At 39.5% G+C, this 21,795-nt stretch overlaps 1 protein-coding gene across 3 annotated transcripts in view; it reads right to left on the bottom strand.

Moving 5' to 3' along the window:
• Positions 1-2,687: 2,687 nt before the first annotated feature.
• Positions 2,688-21,795, bottom strand: part of AGTR1 (angiotensin II receptor type 1) — a 51,334-nt gene continuing 32,226 nt past the window's right edge. For 2 of the 3 annotated variants that reach the window (XM_043991727.1, XM_043991726.1), the window contains one exon: positions 2,688-5,548. In XM_043991727.1, coding sequence (XP_043847662.1) covers positions 4,409-5,488 — 1,080 coding nt within the window. In that variant the 5' untranslated portion in view covers positions 5,489-5,548 and the 3' untranslated portion in view covers positions 2,688-4,408. Of the gene's footprint in view, positions 5,549-7,512; positions 7,529-21,795 lie in introns of those variants that run through there. The other variant, XM_043991728.1, reaches the window with a different exon arrangement.

Here is a 21,795-nt window from a genome sequence, read left to right on the forward strand (position 1 = left end):
GATGTTTATGTCATGAAGTTAAATAATAGTCAATGTCATATTTTAGTAAAAACCACCAAAATTTCATATACTTTATAGACTTATAGACTTTTCCCATCATTTATATAGAGGTAATAATCAAACACTGTTGGTGAACATGTTGGCTATTAAAATATTGAAATATTTTACTGGTTTCATAAGTATTCTGTGTATCTTTCTTGCTGTAAAAATCTATAGTTCTATTTTAAAAGTTATAGGCATTTGGAAAGTATTGAATCAAAGACAATCATTTGGGAGTGACCTCAGAGAGTGCCACCTACTCCAACACATAGCAGAACAGAAATCCTCTCTACACTATCCCCTACAAAGCCCAGCTTTATCCATAAAGTCCTTCTTGAAAACTCCTTTGGAGAATTTCTGTTTCACCTCATCTCCTGTGACACTGATTACTTATAGCACTCATATGGCAATTATTCCAGAATGCCTTTTTGTTGTTCAGTCATTTTTCAGTCATGTCTCACTCTTTGTGAGCCCCATTTGGGGTTTTCTTGGCAAAGATGCTGGAGTGGTTTGCCATTTCCTTCTCTAGCTCATTTTATAGATGAGGAAACTGAAGCAAACAGACTTGCCCATGTCCCACAGCTAGTACATGTCTGAGGACAGATTTGAACTCAGGAAGATGAGTCTTCCTGCTTCCAAGCCTGACACTCTATCCAATGAGCCATCTAGCTGCCCCAGAATGCCTCATATGACACTTATTTCTGAATTTATCATGATAGGCCAATAGGCTTCATTGGTACCTGCATCTTGACTTTCATTTGAGATCATAATGTCCAATTCTTTTTTAGCTCCCATTCCTGGTTACAGAAACTTTTAAGTACGCCAAGAAAAAAAACCCCAAAAAACAGAAGGCTGGTTTTACAGTTAAGAAGACCCAAGTTGAAGCTCTAACATATGTTGGCTGTGTGATCACAGACAAGTTACTTTACAATTTCCCCAGGCAACTTCTCTATGACTAATATTCAGATGAATTGTCTCTTCTGTGTTGGTGGAGAGAGTTTCCGCACTGGGAATTGTCTACACACATGAAATCACAGATCCTGATTCCCATTCTCTTTCTCTTATCTCCCAAAACCCACTAAAGAAGAAATACAAATCAATTTATTCAGTTGACTCTTTGTTTTTTGTTTTTGTTTTTTTTTTTTTTTTTGCGGGGCAATGGGGGTTAAGTGACTTGCCCAGGGTCACACAGCTAGTAAGTGTTAAGTGTCTGAGGCCGGATTTGAACTCAGGTACTCCTGAATCCAGGGCCGGTGCTTTAACCACTGCTCCATCTAGCTGCCCCCTGACTCTTAATTAAAAAAAAAATTAAGAGACAATTTACATTTCCATTCTTTCAGAAAGTGATACATTATGGTTCCTCATAATGATTCAATAAACCATTTTGGGAAATCAAGAGGAATTTGAATATTAAGCCTTTCTTGGAATTTCACTGTCAAGAACAAATAATTAAGATTTAATCAATACCATTTCCCCCAGAGGGGAAGGAGGAAAAAGTACCCAATGTCATAAACTCCAATACTTGAATTCCTTGGCAATAGTTCTGCATTGTATAATCAATGATGAATAAAACCAGTTATTCAGGAATTAGACCTATGATTTAACTGATTAAGTGAAATCCTGGGTGAGGAAAATCCCTCTACAAATGTAGGTTAGACCCTTTTCTGCAATTTTTATTATTAAAGAGGTTTTTTTTTTTAGATCACTGAGAGGTTAAGTGATTTGCCCTGTCATAGACCCAGTATGTATCAGAGGCAGGGCTTGAGTCTAGGCCTTTCTGGCTCCTGGGAAGTCACTTAGTCATGATCTGCCTCAGTATCCTGAACTGTAAGTGGGGATAATAATAGCAGCACCTCATGGGGTTGGTGTGCAGATGATCTAGTATCTGTAAGGTGCTTAACATAGTGCTTTGCACATAGTAGGTGCTTAATAAATGCTTATTCCCTTCCCTTCCAATATGAGCTTTTTCACCACAATATTGTTGACTCATGATTTTTTAATGTACATATATACCCCTACATAAAAGTTCCTTAGTAATTTTTTTTGGTGAGGCAATTGGGGTTAAGTGACTTGCCCAGGGTCACACAGCTAGTAAGTATCAAGTGTTTGAGGCCGGATTTGAACTCAGGTCCTCCTGACTTCAGGGCCGGTGCTCTATCCACTGTGCCACCTAACTGCCCCCCTTAGTCATTTTTAATAGAAAAAAGTTAAATAAGTGGTTGTATGGTTTTTAAGAAGCCTCAGATATTGAAGAATGAAGGCCAGATCTATTTACACATACTCTATATTGCCTTTTCGTCATTCATCCCATTGCCCAAAATCGATAAGGCTATTTTTGGTCTGACCTGCCTTCAGAAAAATGATGAAATACTCAAAATGAGATGTGCTAACAACAGGAAGCACATTTTAAACAGTCTACCATGACCTGTATGGCTCGGTGGTAAATGACATGTCAGAAGGTACTAAAGATTAGAAATTTCTTAGACCAATATATATTAAAGTAGCAGTGTGAACAAAAATGGGAAATGTCACCAACTAATCCCATGTGATTTAATGTAGATACATTCGCATTCTAAGGTGGGATAAAGTTGATTTATTTTTCTATCAGTGATGACTGATTCTGGTTGAAAGAAAACAAGGCAACAGAGTTGAGTTGGTCGTTGACTATTTTTTTTTATTAAAGAAATCAAAAGATATGTTCCAATATTTGGTCACAAGATGCCATTGTTGTAAGTTGTTTTTTAGGAAAACAAACATAAAGAAGCAACCTGAATAGGAGAGAAATTTAACATTTTAACACTATAAGATGGTTTTAAGTGTTACATGAAAAGTATTTAGAATATTCAGGAAGGTATATGTTGGTGCTCTTATTTTCCAGTGTAAATAACCAGCTATTGGCTGAAGCTTTCCAATGATGGCACATGTATGTGTGCATAAGTACATATATGTTTATACACATTCACACGAAAGCATATATATGGCAGTTGCCAAGTTACCAATAAGCTCTATTAATATGGATATAATTAAGTGTAAATTATGTACATACTTATTCACAGTTGTGTTTAACTCCAAAGATGAATATATTAAAATAATAAAGATAAAATACATGAAAATAAAATCATTTCATTTTATGGTAGTTTATAGTTTTGTCATATTTTACCTAAACAACAGCAAACAGTTAAGTATGCAGACAGAACATCTAGTTTTTGAAAGGGACATGGGATTTCTGCCAGAAGGGACAGATTTCTCATTTTTATTTTCAGATACAAAAGAAAACAAGTATTATCGGGAACACACTTTCTGTTCAGGACCAGAGTAATACTTTAATACACATGAGTAGTTTACCTTTTATACACGAACACTGTAACACATTTTTACACAAAGATATAGTTTAGCTAGAATTGCATTGGCAGTGCCAAATCTACTAGACACACCAGCTGAGCTTCACAAAAGATTTCTGAGCCTTGAAAAGAAAATTTGGCATTCCCTTTACAAATCAACTATAGATGCTATTTAACCCAAACAGGAACCCAAATACCACACGTTGGAAACTGAGTGTGGCACTGCTCTCCTCTCCTGCTTGGGTGTTTCCAAGCCCCCATAGCCTATTCTAGGTCTCATTTGCATTCTTTGGGTAGTACAGTTGATAGAGAGAGAGAAAGCAGGGTCTCTGACACTTCAGAGTGTCAGAGTTCTAAGTGTTTCCAGGGAACTCTCAAACACTCGAGTTACAGACAAATTGCTCATCTACACTGGTAGAGGGAGTTTTCATAATAAAAGTTCCCTATAATAATAAAGGAAGTATGGGGAGGGGACCCCAAAAGAATATAAGAAAAGGAGATGGAGCAGGATCTTACTTTGCCACCAGAATTTTGAAAAGTCAGTGCATGGTTGACACATATTCTGACATCGTTCTACAATCTGATCTTTCTGGAAAATGGTGTTCAGTTTGTCTGGAGAAGGTTTAAGTTTCACTGGGTCAAAGACTGAGAGATGGAAGGGACCTTCCATCTTGTCCATCTATCTCTTTTTTTGGATGAGGAACCAGAAGCTCAGAAAGGTCAAATGATTTTCCCATGGCCAGGTAGTAAATGACTAAGGCAGGATTAGAACCCAAGGTCTTTTTTTAACACCAAGTCCACTGTTCTATCCTCCACGCCATGATGTCTTTCAAGTTTGTTTCTATTTGTTGTAGAAGGAATGAAGAAATTTGTTCAGAGGTTTGGGAAGGCTGTTCACACCAATCAACATGTATGTTTTTATCAGAGTTGGGAAAAGTGCCAATGTTTGATAAAGATGCAGAGTACTATCCAAGCATGGATGTAAACCCTTGCTCATATGATCACTCCAGTACCATATTTCAAGCCTATCACTCAACCTCAAAACATGCAACTGACTTTTTAGCAGATACGCTTAAGTTATCTGATGTCCGATAGGAAAGAGAGCTCATTTTTGTCGTTAGCGTGGAATGAGACCTGAAACTGGGTGGTATATATTTCAGGAGCTGAAGAAAATATTTCTTAAACTTCTTTCCCAAAAAGCCATAAAAGAGGGGATTCAGGCAGTTGTTAAAATAGGCTATGCAGATGGTTATGGGCATTGCTGTATCCACAATATCTATGGTTTTGCAATCCTTTATGATGCCCAGCTGGATCAGCACATCTAGAAACGTGAATATCTGGTGTGGAATCCAGGAAAAGAAAAAGAATAGGACGATCGCCATTATGATCTTGAAAATGTCATCATTTCTTGGCCTGTTTTTCTGAATCTCATAAGCCTTTTTCAGGGTCTTCCAAATCAGGGTATAGCTTGTCAGAATCACCAGAAAAGGAATCAAAAAACCCAAGATGTTTTTGCTTAGGCCCAGTCCCACCAGGAGGGTGGAGTTGTGGGTTTTGTAATAAAAAGCACAGACGGTGATATTTGTATTCTCGATGAAAAAGACATTGCGGTGGATTACAACAGGTAGGCTGGCCAAGCCGGCGAGCAGCCAAATCACTATGCATGTCACTTTGGCCATCAGCATGGTGCGCCGAAGGCGAGACTTCATCGGGTGGACGATAGCCAGGTAGCGGTCGATGCTCAGGGAGGTGAGAAGGAATACACTAGCATAGAGGTTAAAACTGATGCCGGCAGACGCGATCTTACACAAGCAGTTTCCAAAGGGCCAGCGGTATTCCATAGCAGTGTAGACAGCCCAGAGGGGCAAAGTCATTAAGAAGCACAAGTCAGCCAGAGCCAAATTCATTAGAAAAACGCTGGCTACTGTCTTCAGTTTCATGTAGAAGTAAATGACAATCACCACCAAGCTATTGCCAAAGATTCCCACAACAAAGATGATGCTGTATAAAGTGGGAACCATGATAAATATATAGCTATGTCTTCCTGATTTGGGACAGTCATCTTGGATTCTTTTAATAGTCTCTTCAGTGGAAGAATTGAGATTCATTTTGATCTTCTGGGTGGCGGGGCGGGGGGAGATCAGTTTCAGGTGCTATGCCAATTTCATCTTGAGAAAAAAAGAAGAGAAAAGAGATTAATGACTAATATTTCATGTTTACTTGAAGTTTCGATATTGTTGCCCCTTTTTTACAAATGAAGAAACTGAGGCTCAGTACTAAGCCTTGTACAAATCAAACTTTGTTTCTCTTAAATGGGCACAGGTTTGGTTATTATTATTATTATTATTATTATTATTATTTTGGAAGCGGGGAGGGAGAGGGTGGAGAGACGGAGGGGAGATAAGAATTACCCATCTGTGATGGAGTATTGGTGTTGGTGACTTTGCACAGCCTTTCCTACCTTAAATCCAATTCATTGCAAGTCATGGAATCACTTCCCTGATAACATGGTCCTCTTTAAGAATGATGGACAAAGAACAACAAAAAATGCAACACCAAGGGCATGAGGTGAGGAGACTAATTTATTCATGTAATTAGCCTCCTCCTTTCTAGTCACACCTCACTGTTTAGACTGATTCTGTTGCTTCATTATTCTGTGTTGAGTTGTGGTTTAAGCAGATCATCACTTTGAAAAAAATCAAGTAAGTGAGGAGCATGTTTATTATGTTCCTAGCACTCTGCTAAAGCTAGGGAGATGCTACTGAGGTAAAACTATTCCCTTATGACATGTTAGTGTGGTATGGTGGACAGAGTGCCAGAATTGGAGTCAGGAAGACTCCTTTTCCTGAATATAAATTTGGCCTCAGACACTAGCTGTATGACCTTGGGAAAGCCACTTAAGCCTGCCTGTCTCAGTTTCTTCATCTGTAAAATGATCTGGAGAACGAAATGGCAAACCACTCCATTATCTTTGCCAAGAAAACCCCAGATGGGGTCATGAAGAATCATACATGACTGAGACGACTGAAAAGGTGGTTGAATGAGAGAGTTGGAGCTGGAATCAAGACAACCTGGGTTCAAATCTTGCTTCTGCAACATACTGGCTATGTGACCCTGGACAAGTCACTTAACCTTTCAGTGTCCCAGATAGTTCTGTAAGACTACATATGAGTTACAAAGCAGATGTGGACATGCATAGACAGAAAGTCCCCTTTTAGGAAACTCTGTACACCAATATCATTACAGGTTTGGATCCATAAATGAACCTAGGGAGCTGCCAGAGATGTGCTTACTCCTCATTGACTCAAATCCCCACTTCTGGATTGGGGCTGGGTTGTGGTAGAGAAGGGGAAGAGGACAGGATATTCATATAATTAATTGTAACTGAGTGAAAGACTAAAAAATCCTGCAGAAGAATGTATGGATATTGTCTAAGTGTCATGCCTCTGGTTGTAGGGATGAAAGAACCATCTGGACAACAGTCCAAAGGGCAAAGCCCCAATTCTATGAAATATCAAGGGGGTCCAGATGGGGTGGAGGTGGAAATATGATTTGAGATTGGAGAGTAAGGGACCAAAGTAGAAAGTAGAATCCATGAAGAGAAAGGTTAGGAGAGCAATAAAGAGGGATTCCCTTACTGTACTCATCAGTTGCTTCTCCTCTGATCAATGGAAGACAGCACAGTTTAGTGCTGATACAAGAGAACCTGGATTTGAATCCTAGCTCTGTCACAGTCTGTGACCTTGGGTAAGTCTCTTGACTTTGGGGGTTTTGGTTATAAATGATCTCTAAACTTTCAACTCTAAGTCCCTGATCCCATTGGAGAGCCCCCCCAAGGTCTGTTTATACCCCACCCCCCTCCAGACCCCTGCCTGTGAGAATAGATGTCACTATTGTTGTCCTAGTTTTGCTTCCTTTCTGGGCTATGCATAGCCAGGGGTTCTTAACATTTAAAAAAAATCATGGCAGTTCATTCAAATTTATGAATGAATGAGGTTTTTGAATGCATAAAATAAAATACGAGATATTACAGAGGAAACTAGTAATATTACAATACAGTTATCAAAATATTTTTTAAAAAACAAATTCATGGTCCCCAGGTTAAGAACCCATGTAGATAACCAACCATTACCATGTGGGCAGACTCTTCCTCAGCATGTTTTTGTGGACTTCCATAGCTTCCCCTCCTTTGTACCTCCATCCCTTCAGACAAGGAAAGGGACCAAAAATATGACTCTTTATTTTGTACTTTCCCACCCCCATTCAGATTTTTTATCATAAAAATGAATTTTAAAAATAGACTGATAATTTGTCAGAATGGACACCAGTGACAAATAAGAGATACATAAAATAAGGTTCCTAAAATTGTAACCCCATCCTCTAGCTTCTCCTGTTGCAACTCAGAGACTAAAAATATCACAGTTTCATCCCTTCAAAGTTATGGGGGAAAATGTGATTCTAAGCAGCTGAATAAATGTACGATATATCAGGTGAGAATTGTCAGCCTGCTGCAAACAGTGCGGAGTGACTCTTAGTGATGTAATTTTTCCTTATGAGGTTATCTTGAATTCTCTTAAGGTTTCCCAGGATTTTTAAAAGTAAACAAAATACACAGAAAACTTTCTCATTTAAAAAAAGGAAAAATTTCCCCAAGACTTTTGATTAGAATATTAATACCTTCTTTAGCTTATAGGCAAGCTAAAACCAATCTAATTAAATTGTTCATTACAAGCTCCTTTTTAATGAGTTTGCAATCTAAAGGGAAAAAACTATCCCACATTTCTTATAATAATAAATGGGAAACTTTAAAAGTCCAAGTAATTATATTTTGGAATGATTAGCTATCATTTTTTTCCTTTACACAATCCTAGAACAAATGTGCCATACTAGTAAGGCATTTGCCTTTGAGTTGGACTTTTCATATGGTCCACTGAAAAGTCATATAGAGCAATAAATAGGATGAAGAAAAACAAAAATGAGGGCAGGGGCTAGTTCATCTTTGGGCCAAGATTGACTAGCTTTGGTCTTGTCATGGGGGAAAATGGCATGGGGGTCCCTAGGTATTCCTCTGTAAAGAATTACACTCTCAAACACAATCCAATTAGAATTAAAATTGTCCTTTATTGGGCACTAGAGAAAGTGACCAAGAAAGAATCCAAAGACTTAGCCTCAAGGGGAGGAGATGGCTTAGAGACATCTTCCTCCCAGAACAGAAGGAAGGTAAAAGCTTTTTTTTTTGAGGGGGAGAAATTGGGGTTAAGTGACTTGTCCAGGGTCACACAGCTAGTAAGTGTCAAGTTTCTGAGGCTGGATTTGAACTCAGGACCTCTTGAATCCAGGGCCAGTGCTCTATCCACTACACTACCTAGCTGCCCCATCAAAGCTTTTATAGAGGATAGATGGGGGTGACCACCTGACAATGAAAGTTCCTTTTGGGGGATGGGGTGGGGAAAGAATCCTGAGAGTCAGGGGGAGTTTTCCTTTGGAATGATAATCCTGACCTCTGGAGTTATGTCTGCTAGCTCAGGTAGAAGCCATGCCTAACTGCCTTTCCTGCTATAGAATTTTATCTTCTCTTGCTTCCTAGGTGTATCCATCCTGATATTTAGTTGGCCAAGCTAAACTTTAATAGTCCCTTGACTCCCTGTTATGTCCTAATTTATCCTAACATCCTAAATTAGCCCCATGTCAGCTTTATGTTGCTAGGTTCCAGGTCTCCATTATGTGTCTTGGACATCTCCTTTCAAGCTCTTTCCTCTTGTCAGTTCCTCTTTATATCTTCATTGGAATGTAAGCTTCTTGAGGGCAGGGGCTTGCTGAAGATACCTTTAGCATTTAGACCAATGCCTGGCAAACAACAAAGGCTGAATACAATCTAACTATGAAGAGAAGAGAGTCATATGGAAGGGGTCTTGAGAAATCATCTAAGTGTAATCCTGTCATTTTACAGAGGGAAAGAGAATGTCACATACCAGCCCTTGCATAGATCTAGTCTGCATGGTTTTTTGTAGTCATTAATGTCTCACTGATTCCATGCAATCTGGATTTAATAAGCAGTGTGGTCCAGTGGATACAATGCTGGCCTTGGAGTCAAGGACTCCATTTCCAGCACTCTCTAGCTATGTGACCCTGTGGAAGCTAATGAATCAGTTTGGGCTTCACTTTCTTCAGTTGTAAAATGGGAGTAAAGTTCTCTGTAGCACTGGGCTTGCTATCTTAGCTCACCTTATGCTTAGTACTATTGGTTGGGAGGGAGGTGAAGAGAAAGGGAGTGTTTTTCTAGGCTCTCTGTTCTCCTTTCTCCAAACCACCTTTGGCCATGACCCAAGAGATATCAAACAGACAGAAGAACTCACAAGAAAATCTTTTCCATGAGCAATTTTACTAAAGCCTTATTTTTCTTCAGCTTTAGAAGTTATGCTGATGAATTGCAGTGAAAAGTCAACACCAAATTTCAGCTTCTTAGGAATTATATCAAGACTGGAATATCTAATTAAATGTAGTACAAAACTTTTGTCAATGACTACAATTAAATTCCTCTCAATTCCAGTAACTCCTACTTATTGTAAATTATAGTTTAAGCACCTCAATTGTTATGGATGCCTCCTCTCCTCCCCCAACCCCTACGCCCACATGAAATTTCCTCCCTCCTCTAATTCTCCTTACTCCTCCAAACTCTCAGTTATTTTTGTTACCATTTTTTCTTTTCTTCAAAAGGAAAAGTCAACTATGTTTCTATAGGGGTAAGAAAGGCATATTGAGTTTAACATGCCTCTACAGCATCTTTAAAGTCTTGGTTTGAGTGTGAAACATTCATGTTTTGCTAAATTGAGAAGGCGGCGGAAGGATTTCTGTATGTGTGTTTGTGTGTGTAAAACAACAAGAATAAGGATAAATGTAGGTAGGCTAAGATGGGAACCTAGGACATCTCACAAGAAATATATCAGTTGAGCTAAAAGAAGTTGATAGAAATGAGATCCTTGATCTGGTACATTCCCAAATTCTTCATTCTCTCTCCTCAGAGTCCCCATACTAGAGTTATGGTAACATTCAGACCATTTAGCATTTCTGTCAGCCCAAGAACTCCATTCCAATGATTAATCTGACACCCAGGGCTTCCTTTACAGCTTGGTTGCATTCTTGGGCTTGAAGAATCTCTGTAAGTGGTGTAGTCTTGGAATAGTAGCTGTTATCTTTTGTTTGGGAAGCACAAAATCCTAAAATATTTAGGGGAAATCGCTAAGAAAGACCACCAGCTCTAAGGTTCAATTTGGAACAAATATCTATTCACCTACTTCCAATTTCTCCAATAAGGGATATACAGGGGACATTTATTAGGCAGGTACTTGTTAATAACCTGAAGTACACCATTCAAAAATTAGGATAATATTCTTATTGTTTTATATGAGGCATTTGAAATTATTATATTTATGATTATGTTTATCTTCTCTCTAGACCAGGAAGGTATTTTCACTTGTAAAGGGAGAGACTCTGTATTTAGTCCACATGTTGGTTCTAATCCCTCTAATACCATAGGGACACTCTTTAGCATGCTGTTCTTGTAAATGGGCAATGGGGCAGAAATGAGGATGCCTGGGGTCTAGCCTCTGTTACCAGCTGTGTGACACTGGACACGTTTCCTACCTGGGACCTCTTCCCATAGAAAAAGGACATCACAGTGGCGTGTTTAGCACAGTGCTGTGTTCTCTAGACATAGTATGGAAAACTAGACTTTCTAAAGTGAAAATGGCACTTGTACAGTTTGTCTTTAAAAACAAAAGAACAAGATCACAGGAATGAGATCCGAATGGGGCCCATTTTACAGAGAAGTAAATGGAGGTTTTCAGATTTTAATAGATTTTCCTGGTCTCTCACGGATAAGAAGTTGCAGCATGTGCATTTGAACCCAGGTCCTCCCAGATTCCAAATCCAAGGTCTATCCTTTCTCTTATACATTAATCCTGAGCTGAGAGGCTAGAGTAGCCTCCAAAAAATTTTACTTTTCATTTTATCCTTATTAATGATTTTGAAGGCTAGAGGGAATTTTGTTTTAGGAAAATGTGTTCTAATGACTTTGATTATAGGATTGTACTTATGACATTGTTTATTCACTGTACAAATCAGGCCCTGAGAAGCAGGAGAAATGGTTGGATGAGATTTAGTACACAGGGGTCTTAAGCTTTATTCTATTCTTAAGAAATAGACAAGGATAAACCGCTCTGTATGTGCCCATTCTCCTTCAAACTAGAAATTATTAACTAATATGGGAACATTACCACCTGTAGCTACCTCTTCACTCCCTCACCCCCTCAGAGAGTTGTTCTGAAGATAAAATGGACTTGGTAAAAGAGGTGGTCACCAAAAATTGTAAAACATTAAAATCGAAGTATATATGGAAATAAGCCCAATTCTCTGAAGACTTGAAAGGATAGTTGCATGCTGAAAGAGCAGTTGTTTGCTAAATTGAAAGAAAATAACACAAACTCATTCGAGAAATTACATGATAGTTTAATGTTAAAACCTTAGAAGTCACAACTTTTACCTCTTACATTGAGAAAGTTAGCATCTAAGTGAAAGATCTGGGGGCATAAAAAAGGCAAACCACCAGAATTATCCTGGATGCGTTGAAGTACAACCAACAAGACACTGTCATTCTCACTTTTATGTCAGGACGGCATGGCAAGCAAAGATAGTTTTGGAGAATCAGTTTTAAAGGATCCACTCTTACTCCTTCCTAATCCATATCCAGAGCCAATGGCTGTTGATAGAGTATAATTTCAAGAGTAATGGGGAAGGTTCCCCCAATTATCCAAAAAAAGTACTAGCTATAGATTCTTGATGATGCTCCAGTTCCATTAATGGTGATGAGGACTTTCCAGGACTGAAGCAAAGCCTTCATGCAAGTGAAATGATCTTTGGGAAAGGTCACTCCAATACTCCAATGTATTTACAAACTCAATCATTTGGTCAGGGCTGTAACTAAGATAGGGCAATCAAGGCTTTGGCTCCAGGGGCAAACATTTGTAATTTCAGTTTTGTAATCAGATTTCCCCTTCAAGAATGCATACCCAAATCCAACCATGTTTGCCCATTCAATGTAACTTATGTCTATATGCTTTCATTAATTCTCTACCTGACATGAAAAGCTCTCTCCTCAGTTTTCTTAACCTCTTCTTCATTCTCACCATGGGATGAGCCAATTGTTTTTTTCCAGTCACACATCTCTCTGATGATGTCTTCCCTGTTGCTCTTTTGATTTAACACTGAATTAAACTCACAGTAAAAGTAAAAAAATGACCTATATCAGATCATCTCTGAGAATGAATGGATTTTGACTTTTATGGGGACAGAAGGGGAATCATGATGTTGGTTGAGATAAGGAAGGAGAAAGGAACCCTCAGAGGAGTGGAGAAGATGGTACAACAGGAGAAAGAAAGAGTGGCACCATTGCCCTAAATCCTTAAAACATAAACTACAAGCAACAATGGTAATAATAAGCCGTTGATTATAATGAAGGGCTCGGCCCCTTCTTCATGCTATTATTTGCCACTCCAGTCATTTCCTCAGTCGGACTTGTGTGCTTTCTAATTAAACTACCTGCAGCAAGAGACATGGATTCTGGGCCCATAAAAAGGTAAACAACACTGGCAACTGAAAAACAAGACGAGGTACGGAGGACTGCTGCTTCCTGTGAAAACTTCATTAGCGATAAATGAGTTACCAGATGTCACACATCAGATTTGAAATTAAAATATATTCCTCATTTTGGTCCTCTGTCTGATCAGGGTAAAGCCAAAAGAATGGGTAGCTGCCTGACAGGGCACCTCATTTACTTCCCTGTCTGGTGGCAGGATCCTCTATTCTCCTCCTGAATATAAAAAGGAGAGGAATGAGGAATTCTTCCTCTCTTCCTCTAAGTGGCCACGAATTTTTTTTTTTTTTTTGGACAGTGAAGCAATGTATTTCTCATACAGCAACAAATACTTGAGGACAGGCAGGGAATGTTTTTGAACATTCTGTTCTCTGCCCCAGTTGCTGCTTTCTCCTGGGTTCCCATTTAATATCTATTTCTCCTTTTGCCATCACTCTCACATTCACTGAATTTATGTATATATATGAATATATGTATATATATGTAAATATGTATGTATATATGTACATATACACACATATGTATGTATATATTATCACTAGCAACAGAGCTGTTAAAACCCACAACAGTCTCTGTTGACCTCCATTTTTCCTGAACTATTCAGTAATCAATTTCCTCCCCTTCTTCTCTATTAGTTTAATTCCCTTGTTCTTCCAGCTACTGAGCCAAACGTTATTCTTGCCCTCAAAGTAACAAGCCCACCTTAATAAAGCAGACACAAGGAAAGAATGAGGGACCCCACTCTAGAATATTTGATAGAGTTTTCCTGTAGCCCACAGAAATGTCAAATGAGAAGTCTACTGAGCCAATTTATCTAACACGCTCCAGTTTTATAAACAAGTATTTTGGCACAAAGTGTTCTGTGACCCTTTCCAGTTTCAAAATCTCCACTGTTGCTCTGTTCCAGCAAAAGAGGGGGAGGGCTGCTAGGAACAGTGAGTTTTGTTTTGTGTTTTCCCTCCTCTCATCCTCATTTATGTACCTGTTCTTGTCATCTCTACATTGTGCACGATGGTGTAAAAAAAACCCCAAAAAACAAACAAACCAAAAAACCAAACAAACCCTGTGAGACAAGTGGGAACTTACCAAAAACCATTCAGGAAGTGGATGCCTTATTTTCCAGAAAAAGACTGGAAAGTTGGAGGTTGGGTAGGAGTGAAGTAAGCACCATGAAGGGCAGGGTTTGTCTTTTACCTCTTTTTGTTGCCTTGGTGTTTGGCAGATAGTATGGGGCTTCCTAATCGTTTATGGAATTGAATTGAAAGTATTTGAAGGGCTTTTATGTGAAAGGCTTATTTTTATTGGCCCAAGAAGGCAAAACCAGGAGGAAGGAGGGGCGGAAGAAAGCTAGAGAGAGGCAAATTTAGGATCAACTTCCTAACAATTAGAACTGTCCCAATGAGAGTAGAATGGCGACCACCTCAGAGGTGTTGCATTCTTCAGTGCATGTTTTTAGACAGAAGATGAACAGCCCCTTATTGGATTTGTCTTAATGGGCATTCCTTTTGGTTACAGGTTAGATTAGATAACCTCTGAAGTATATTCCAACTCTCAGAACCTTTCACTAGCTGGATAGTTCATGGGACTATATATAGGGTTTAGAGCTGTAAGGAGGCTTAGAAATTATATAGCTCAACTGTCTTATTACACAGATGAGCAAAGTGAGGCCTGTGTAGGTTAAATGACTGGTAGGGCTTAGTGGAGGAGAGACATTTGAAGTATGAATAAAAGAGCACTGTATTTTGTATCAGAGGCCATGATATTGCTCCTTACATCTGAATGACCTGAGGTGAATCACCTCTGTTCTCTGTGACATGGTTTACTTAACTATAGAGTGAAGGGGGTTGAACTAGACGATCTCTACATTGCAAGATCCTAAGTTGTCAACCAATGGAGGATCTAACTCTATTACTACATCGTTTGCCACCCGTCTAAGCTTTAGACTCCTCATCTTATCCCAAACCCAGTCCATCGTTTTAAGACCCAGCTTCTTGGGAACCCTCCCTGACTTTCTAGGGTTGTGATGGAGTCAGCTCCTTCCAGTCATAGTTAAATTTTCAGTGTGAACATTTATACCTTGGGAATCGGCAAATGCTACACATCAAGGTTTATTGTTTTGTTTAAGCTTAACAAAGTGATGGAGAGAATGTCAAACTTAAGATGAAACTTAAAAGTGTGTTGTGGGCTCATTTTTCTTTTCGTTTCTTTTTTTTGAGAGATGTTTATTAAACATTTACCAGCACACAACTGATTCTAGGCCTCCTTTATCTTCTCTCAACTGAGATATTTATTATCAGTGTGACATAGGGGGAAAACTATTGCATCTGGAGTCAAGGTCCTGGGTTCCATTTCTGTTTTGGTCACGCATGTGACCTCAGATAAGTCTGGTCTCAATTACCGGACCTGTGCAACAGGGGAGTATGGTGAGGGGCTAGATGAGGTGATTTCTAACACCTCTTCCAGCTCTATGGCCTATGGTCTAAACCACTCAGGGTAGGCCTTGCTGATGATAAAGAAGCTCAGCTTTTTAATGGCTAGAAAAATTTGCAGTTATCTTTTGACTTTCACATGAGGTTATCTTTTGGCTTGTCAAATGCTTGTGCTACTTAATGCACTAAATAAAAATGCTGCTTAACTGCTGTCTAGGGGAGAACTAGGAATGGAAAAGGGAGACTGAATTAAACCAGCTGGGGTAAGACAGGAGTAACCAAGAGATCTGGGAATGGAACATGAGGCTTCCAGTTCCCCAGGCCTATTCCTCATTTGATTGCTTATTCTACCAGACTGCTTCTCCAGCCCAGGTTCTGTGTATCTGGTGTTTCTGGAGCTATTGTAGAATCACAGAATGAGACACACTCTAGAAAATCAGAGGCTCTAGAGTCAAAAGAGACCTTAGGCCTCATCAAGCCCAACATTGTCATTTGACAAATAAGGAAACAAAGGCCCAGAGTGTGTAAGCCACTTAACAATTCTTCAGAAAGGAATTGTAACAGATTGGCATTTAACAGAAAAAAATTTTTCAAATGACTTGTTTAGAGAGTTTTATGGAGTCATTCTGAACCTCTCTCAAAGAGTTGTACTAATAGAAAAAAAAGTCCACTAGGAAGTGTGGGAGACCATGCATGTGTTCTGATTAAATGAGACCAAGAATTGAGGGCCCTAACTAAGTCTCTTAGGCTTTTCCTGACCTCTATTTTCCTCTGCAGAGAGTGCTTCTCAAATGTTGTGCATTTCTAAGTATTATAATGCAATACAGTGCATTGGCGGGGGCCCATAGAAAGGCAGAAGTCCCAGAGGGGCCTTCATTCACCTCCGATTACTTCAGTACTTTAATCAATTACTCAGCATAGACAAAATACTTACTATGTGCCATGCACTGTGCTAAGACAAAAAAGTCAACCCTCCAGGGTTTCTACATCGGTGGCATTATTTATTCTACCAATGCAGACCACAGCTCCTCTGATGACTTAGCAATTGGTCTTTTTTTTTGGGGGGGGTGAGGCAATTGGGGTTAAGTGACTTGCCCAGGGTCACACAGATAGTAAGTGTCAAGCATCTGAGGCCGGATTTGAACTCAGGTACTCCTGACTCCAGGGCCGGTGCTCTATCTACTGTGCCACCTAGCTGCCCCAGCAGTTGGTCTTAAAGAGTTACTGTTACCAAAAATATCATTTATCTGTGGCTCGCCCAGTGATGAGCCTGTATCAGACTGTATCAGAAAATCTTGGTAATACAGTTCTTCTCACTGGATTAGATGGGAAACATTGTCTAGCATCAAGAAGTATTCACAAAGACACAAATACAATCTGCCTCCCTTCTAATACAACCCAGCTTCCCTTGGAATAAACTCATTTATCCAGGAACAACAGATAAGTGGTGCAGTGGATAAAGTGCCTGCCCCAGAGTCAGTAAGATTCATCTTCCTGAATTCAAATCCGACCTCAGACACAAGAGCTGAGACACTGGGCAAGTCATTTAAGTCTGTTTACCTCAGTTTCCTCATCTGTAAAATGAGCTGGAGAAGAAAAAGGCAAAACACTCCAATATCTTTGCCAAGAAAACTCCAAATAGGGTCATGAAGAGTCAGATACAAGTGAGAACAACTCAACAACAATAAATACTATCATGAGGCAGTTTGGGATAGCTGGAAGAATACTGCAGTGCTCTTATGTTAAAAGACCTGGGCTCCAACCCAACTTCTGACATTGACTATCTATACGGTTTGAGGCAAATCATTTAGAGTCTGGGGCCTCTGTTTCCTTATCTGAAAAAGAAGCACTTTGAATTAGATGGCTAGTGAGGTCCCTTCTATCCTTTCTTTCTTTCTTTTTAAAAAATATTTTTTGGTGAGGCAATTGGGGCTAAGTGACTTGCCCAGGATCACATAGCTAGTATGTGTTAAGTGTCTGAGACCGGATTTGAAATCAGGTCCTCCTGAATCCAGGGCTGGAGCTCTATCCACTGCGCCACCTAGCTGCTCCTATCCTTTCTAATACAACAGCCCTACATTCTTGCTGACAAGAACACTCTGAATATTTTATTTTTATATTTTATTATTATTATTTAATATTTAATATTTTATGATTCTATAAAAATTTAGTAGAGGAAAACTGAGTCCCACACTTCTATGCCTATTCTATTGTAGGCAGACTTTTAAAGTTCATGTGACCTTTATCATAGCAACATTACAAGGCTTCTGACAACACATATAGTTATCTGAGGAAACTCCCATACACAGAATAAATCTATTTTCATAAGAGTCTTGTTTCAGTGGTTGCTGTAACAGAATAAGCCATTGGATGGCCTATATCCCTTTCTATAAGCAGATCGTATAGTTTGCAGATATCATAAAACTTAATCCCCTCCTTTATATATACAAGCTTTCCCACAATTTATGGCCTTCATTGGGGGGGCGGTTCCATTCTCACTGTTTCTGGGTGGACAGCGTCAGTGGACAAGAACTTGGGGCTGTGGTTGGGAGAGATGAGTTAGAACATACTTCTCTACTCTTTTTCTTTTCTGCAGGCCAAGTGTGACTTGCCCAAGGTCATACAACTGATGAGTGGTAGAAAAGGGTCTAGGACCTCTTTTTCCTAAATCCCAGTCCAGGGCTCATGCACTGTATCACCCTGTTTGCATATACTCCCCAATACTCAGACACCCAATCAGATCCTTTTTATACCTCCACATTCAAAAGAATCAATGAAGAAGAGGAGCAGAAGTTCTTGGAACTCTGGAAGGTAAGTGTTCTCTCTCTGTCTCTGTTTCTGTCTTCTTTCTCGCTGTCTCTGTCTTCTCTGCCACTATGTCTCTCCCTTCCCCTGTCTCTGTATCTGTCAGTGTGTGTGTGTGTGTGTGTGTGTGTGTGTGTGTGTGTGTGTCTCTGTCTTTCTGTCTGTCTGTCTCTGTCTCTCTTTCTCTCCTCCAGAAACAGGGGAGTGAAGTTATCCTGATTCAGGTTTCCATATTTTTTTTTACTTGTGTAGTGCATTTTCCAAAATAGAAACAAGTTCATACACTGTGGCTAGGTTCCCAGGCCAGCTCAAAAAAGGGTTATTTAACCCCAACAAAAAAATATTTGACCTTTAAGAGGTTATAGTGAGATAGAGGGCAGGCCTTGGAGTTGGGCAGACCTGGATTCAAATCCAGCCATTGATGCTTTTTTGTTATTGTTCTGTTTCAATCATATTCAACTCTTTGCAACCCCATTTGAGGTTTTCTTTCTTTCTTTCTTTTTTGTTTGTTTGTTTTTGCAGGCAATGAGGGTTAAGTGACTTGCCCAGGGTCACACAGCTAGTAAATGTTAACTGTCTGAGGCAATATGGTTTTCTTGCAAAGCTACTGAAGCAGTTTGCCATTTCTTTTTCTGCTTATTTTACAGATGAGGAAACTAAGGCAAACAGGTCTAAGTGACTTACTCAGAGTCACATGGCTAGTAAATGTCTGAGGTCAGATTTAAACTCATGAAGATGTTTTTCTGAGTCCAAGCCCTTGCTAATTGTGCAATCTTGGGCATTTCACTCAACCTCTTAGTTCCGTGGCAACTCTAAATAGGAGGAGGAGGAGGAGGAGGAGGAGGAGGAGGAGGAGGAAAAAAAGGAGGAGGAGGTATAGTGATGATAATAATATTGTTAATGAGAACTACCATTTATATAATGCTTTAAGGTTACAAAGCAATTTATAAATTTGTCATTTGATTCTCACAACCACCGTAGATGATATTATTCTATCTATTTCATAGATGAGAAAACTGAGGCAGAAAGAGATGAAATGACTTGCCCAAAGTCACATAGCAAATAAGTGTCTAAATCAGGATTTGAACTCAGGTTTCCCTGATTCTAGGCCCAGTCCTCTGTCATCATCTAGCTTTCTATTCTCTAAGAATATCAGTTATAGATGAAGAAATGTTCTTCCTCATTACAGGGATTTATCGAGGTGGGAATGCCCATAAAGGTTTGAACTTGAAAAACATAAACTGAAAGGGGGATTAGGTCAGATCATCCCCAAGCTCCCTTCCAATTCTAGATTCCATAAACAGACCTCAGTACCAGGTCCTTTCCCCTACGTTATGTTGTTTCTTCTTTAATTATTTTGCAAAACTCCCTGCTGCCCTCTCCTTAGTAGCACTACCTTTGAATCTGTTTATGATGACAATGCACGAGACACTCATCCTTGTACAGAGAAAATATTCTCAGGTGACAAAGTTCATTAAAGAATGAAATGTTTCTTTAAATAAGATTAGGAGCTAAAATGGATGCAGTGAAAATAAGCAGAGGTGAGCTAACACAACGATATCTTTTGTTGTGGTTGCTGTTGTTGTGGGGCTAGGGACATACATCTTGACCTGCAAGGGAGCTTAGAGATGGTTCAGTCCAACCCTTTATTTTGCAGAAGAGGAAACTGAGTGCTAGGGAAATTTAATGATTTTGCCAAGGCCATACAGCTAATAAGTGGTAGGACCGGGGTTTGAATCTTTGGAGACATCAGAGGAAGGAAGGAAGGAAGTAGGGGTTGTGTGGAACATCTGATTATTATTTATTCCCCCCTTTTCAGTAATCAATAGGCAAAGTAGCTATGGTGGTAGAGAAAACAGATTGATTGAATGAGACTGACAGGATGTATGAGCATACACAAAGTATTTCTCACTGAGTAGAGGAGCACTTGGTTTGAATAGTGGAAGAGGAGAGAGAGAGAGAGAACAAAAGAGAGAGAGAGATGGAGTGAGGGAGGCGGGGGAAGAGAGAGAGAGAGAGAGAGAGAGAGAGAGAGAGAGAGAGAGAGAGAGAGAGAGAGAGAGAGAGAGAGAGAGAGAGCGAGCCCGCAAGTGAGCCAGCGAGCACTGGGTTTGGTGTCAGGTGTCTTGCTGCAGTCATTTACTAATTCTTTAATCCTGGGCTTGTTACTATCAATGATCCAATGATATGCAGTCCTCTGGGTTCTAGTAAAATTTCCTGGGTACTAGAACTGATTATTAGTGAAGTAAGTTCACCCTCATGCTCCTTTACCATTGAGATACACCCCTACGTCATAGAAAAAGGTACTGGACTTTGAGTTGAGAGACCCCTGAGTTTGAATCCTGACCCTGATGCTTACTAATAGCATGGCTTCATTTGGTATCTATGAGCTCTGGGTTTCCTTATTTGTAAAATAGACAAAAAACCTATAAATCCCCCCTTGACAGAATTGTTGTAAGGATCCATAGAGATAACCTACGTAGAGAGCTTTGTAAATTTTACTGTGTAATCATTAAAGCCTCATTATTCCCAGTCCAGCAAACAAGCAATCATCCCTGACATTTGGTCAAAAGTGTAGGTAGATGGGATTGGGTTTGCTGTGATTTTCATACATAATACCTTGATTATGAAAAGTGGGGCTCCATGAAAACACTTATAACTGAGATTTAAAGTTTTCTTTTCCTCTGAAGGGCTTGATGTTTCCTATTTCCTAAGTGGATATGGGGATTTTTAGTTTGGGGGAATAAATGGCAATAGGAAATTGTGGTTTCAGGGACAAACCTAAAATTATTTTGCAAATGCACTTGGGAGCATTATTGGAGTTATTCCATTGGGGGATTGTGGCAGAGTTGAGGTAATCCCATAAGGGTAGAAGGTTGAGATGGAGTGGTGTCATCCATGTATACCTTGGGCCCAAGCAGATTCAGAGATGCCAGGGAGAATTGGGGGATGGTGATGTCAGCTAATGCTTCATGAAGGCTAACAGGTACATGGGACAGACTCTTCTCCAACAGGAAGGCTCTGGGTTTAGAAATGACTTCTCAGATCAAGGGAAGCTGTGGAAGTGAAACAGCACGAAGTCTGAATCCCATTGTAACCTCTGTGACCTCGGGCAAATCATTCTTTGGGCCTTAAGTTCTTCATTTTAAGGATCTGAACCAAATGCTCTCTAAGGTACCTTCCTTCCAGCTCTCAATCTTAGCCAGAAGGCTCCTGGGAAGGAAATTGTGTTTAAAAGGGAATAATAATGTAACATAATATAATAATAGCTGTCTCCATACATAATATAACAACAGCTAGCATTTATAAAGTGCTTTAATGGTCCTACTACACAGGGAGAAGTTAAATACCTTCTTTTTGAGGGAGGATTTTTAGGAAAGAAATCTCAATCACAGGTTTATTGATCTAGAAAATAAAAGGGACTTCCCTAGTCCAATGGTGTCAAACTCAAATAGAAGTTGGGGCCACTTATCTAGAAACCTAAGGCCACATGTGGACTTAGTTTTAAAATATAATACTAGCTATCTTT

Source organism: Dromiciops gliroides, chromosome 3 (genome assembly GCF_019393635.1).
Source record: "Dromiciops gliroides isolate mDroGli1 chromosome 3, mDroGli1.pri, whole genome shotgun sequence".
In the NCBI taxonomy this organism is placed as follows: domain Eukaryota; kingdom Metazoa; phylum Chordata; class Mammalia; order Microbiotheria; family Microbiotheriidae; genus Dromiciops; species Dromiciops gliroides.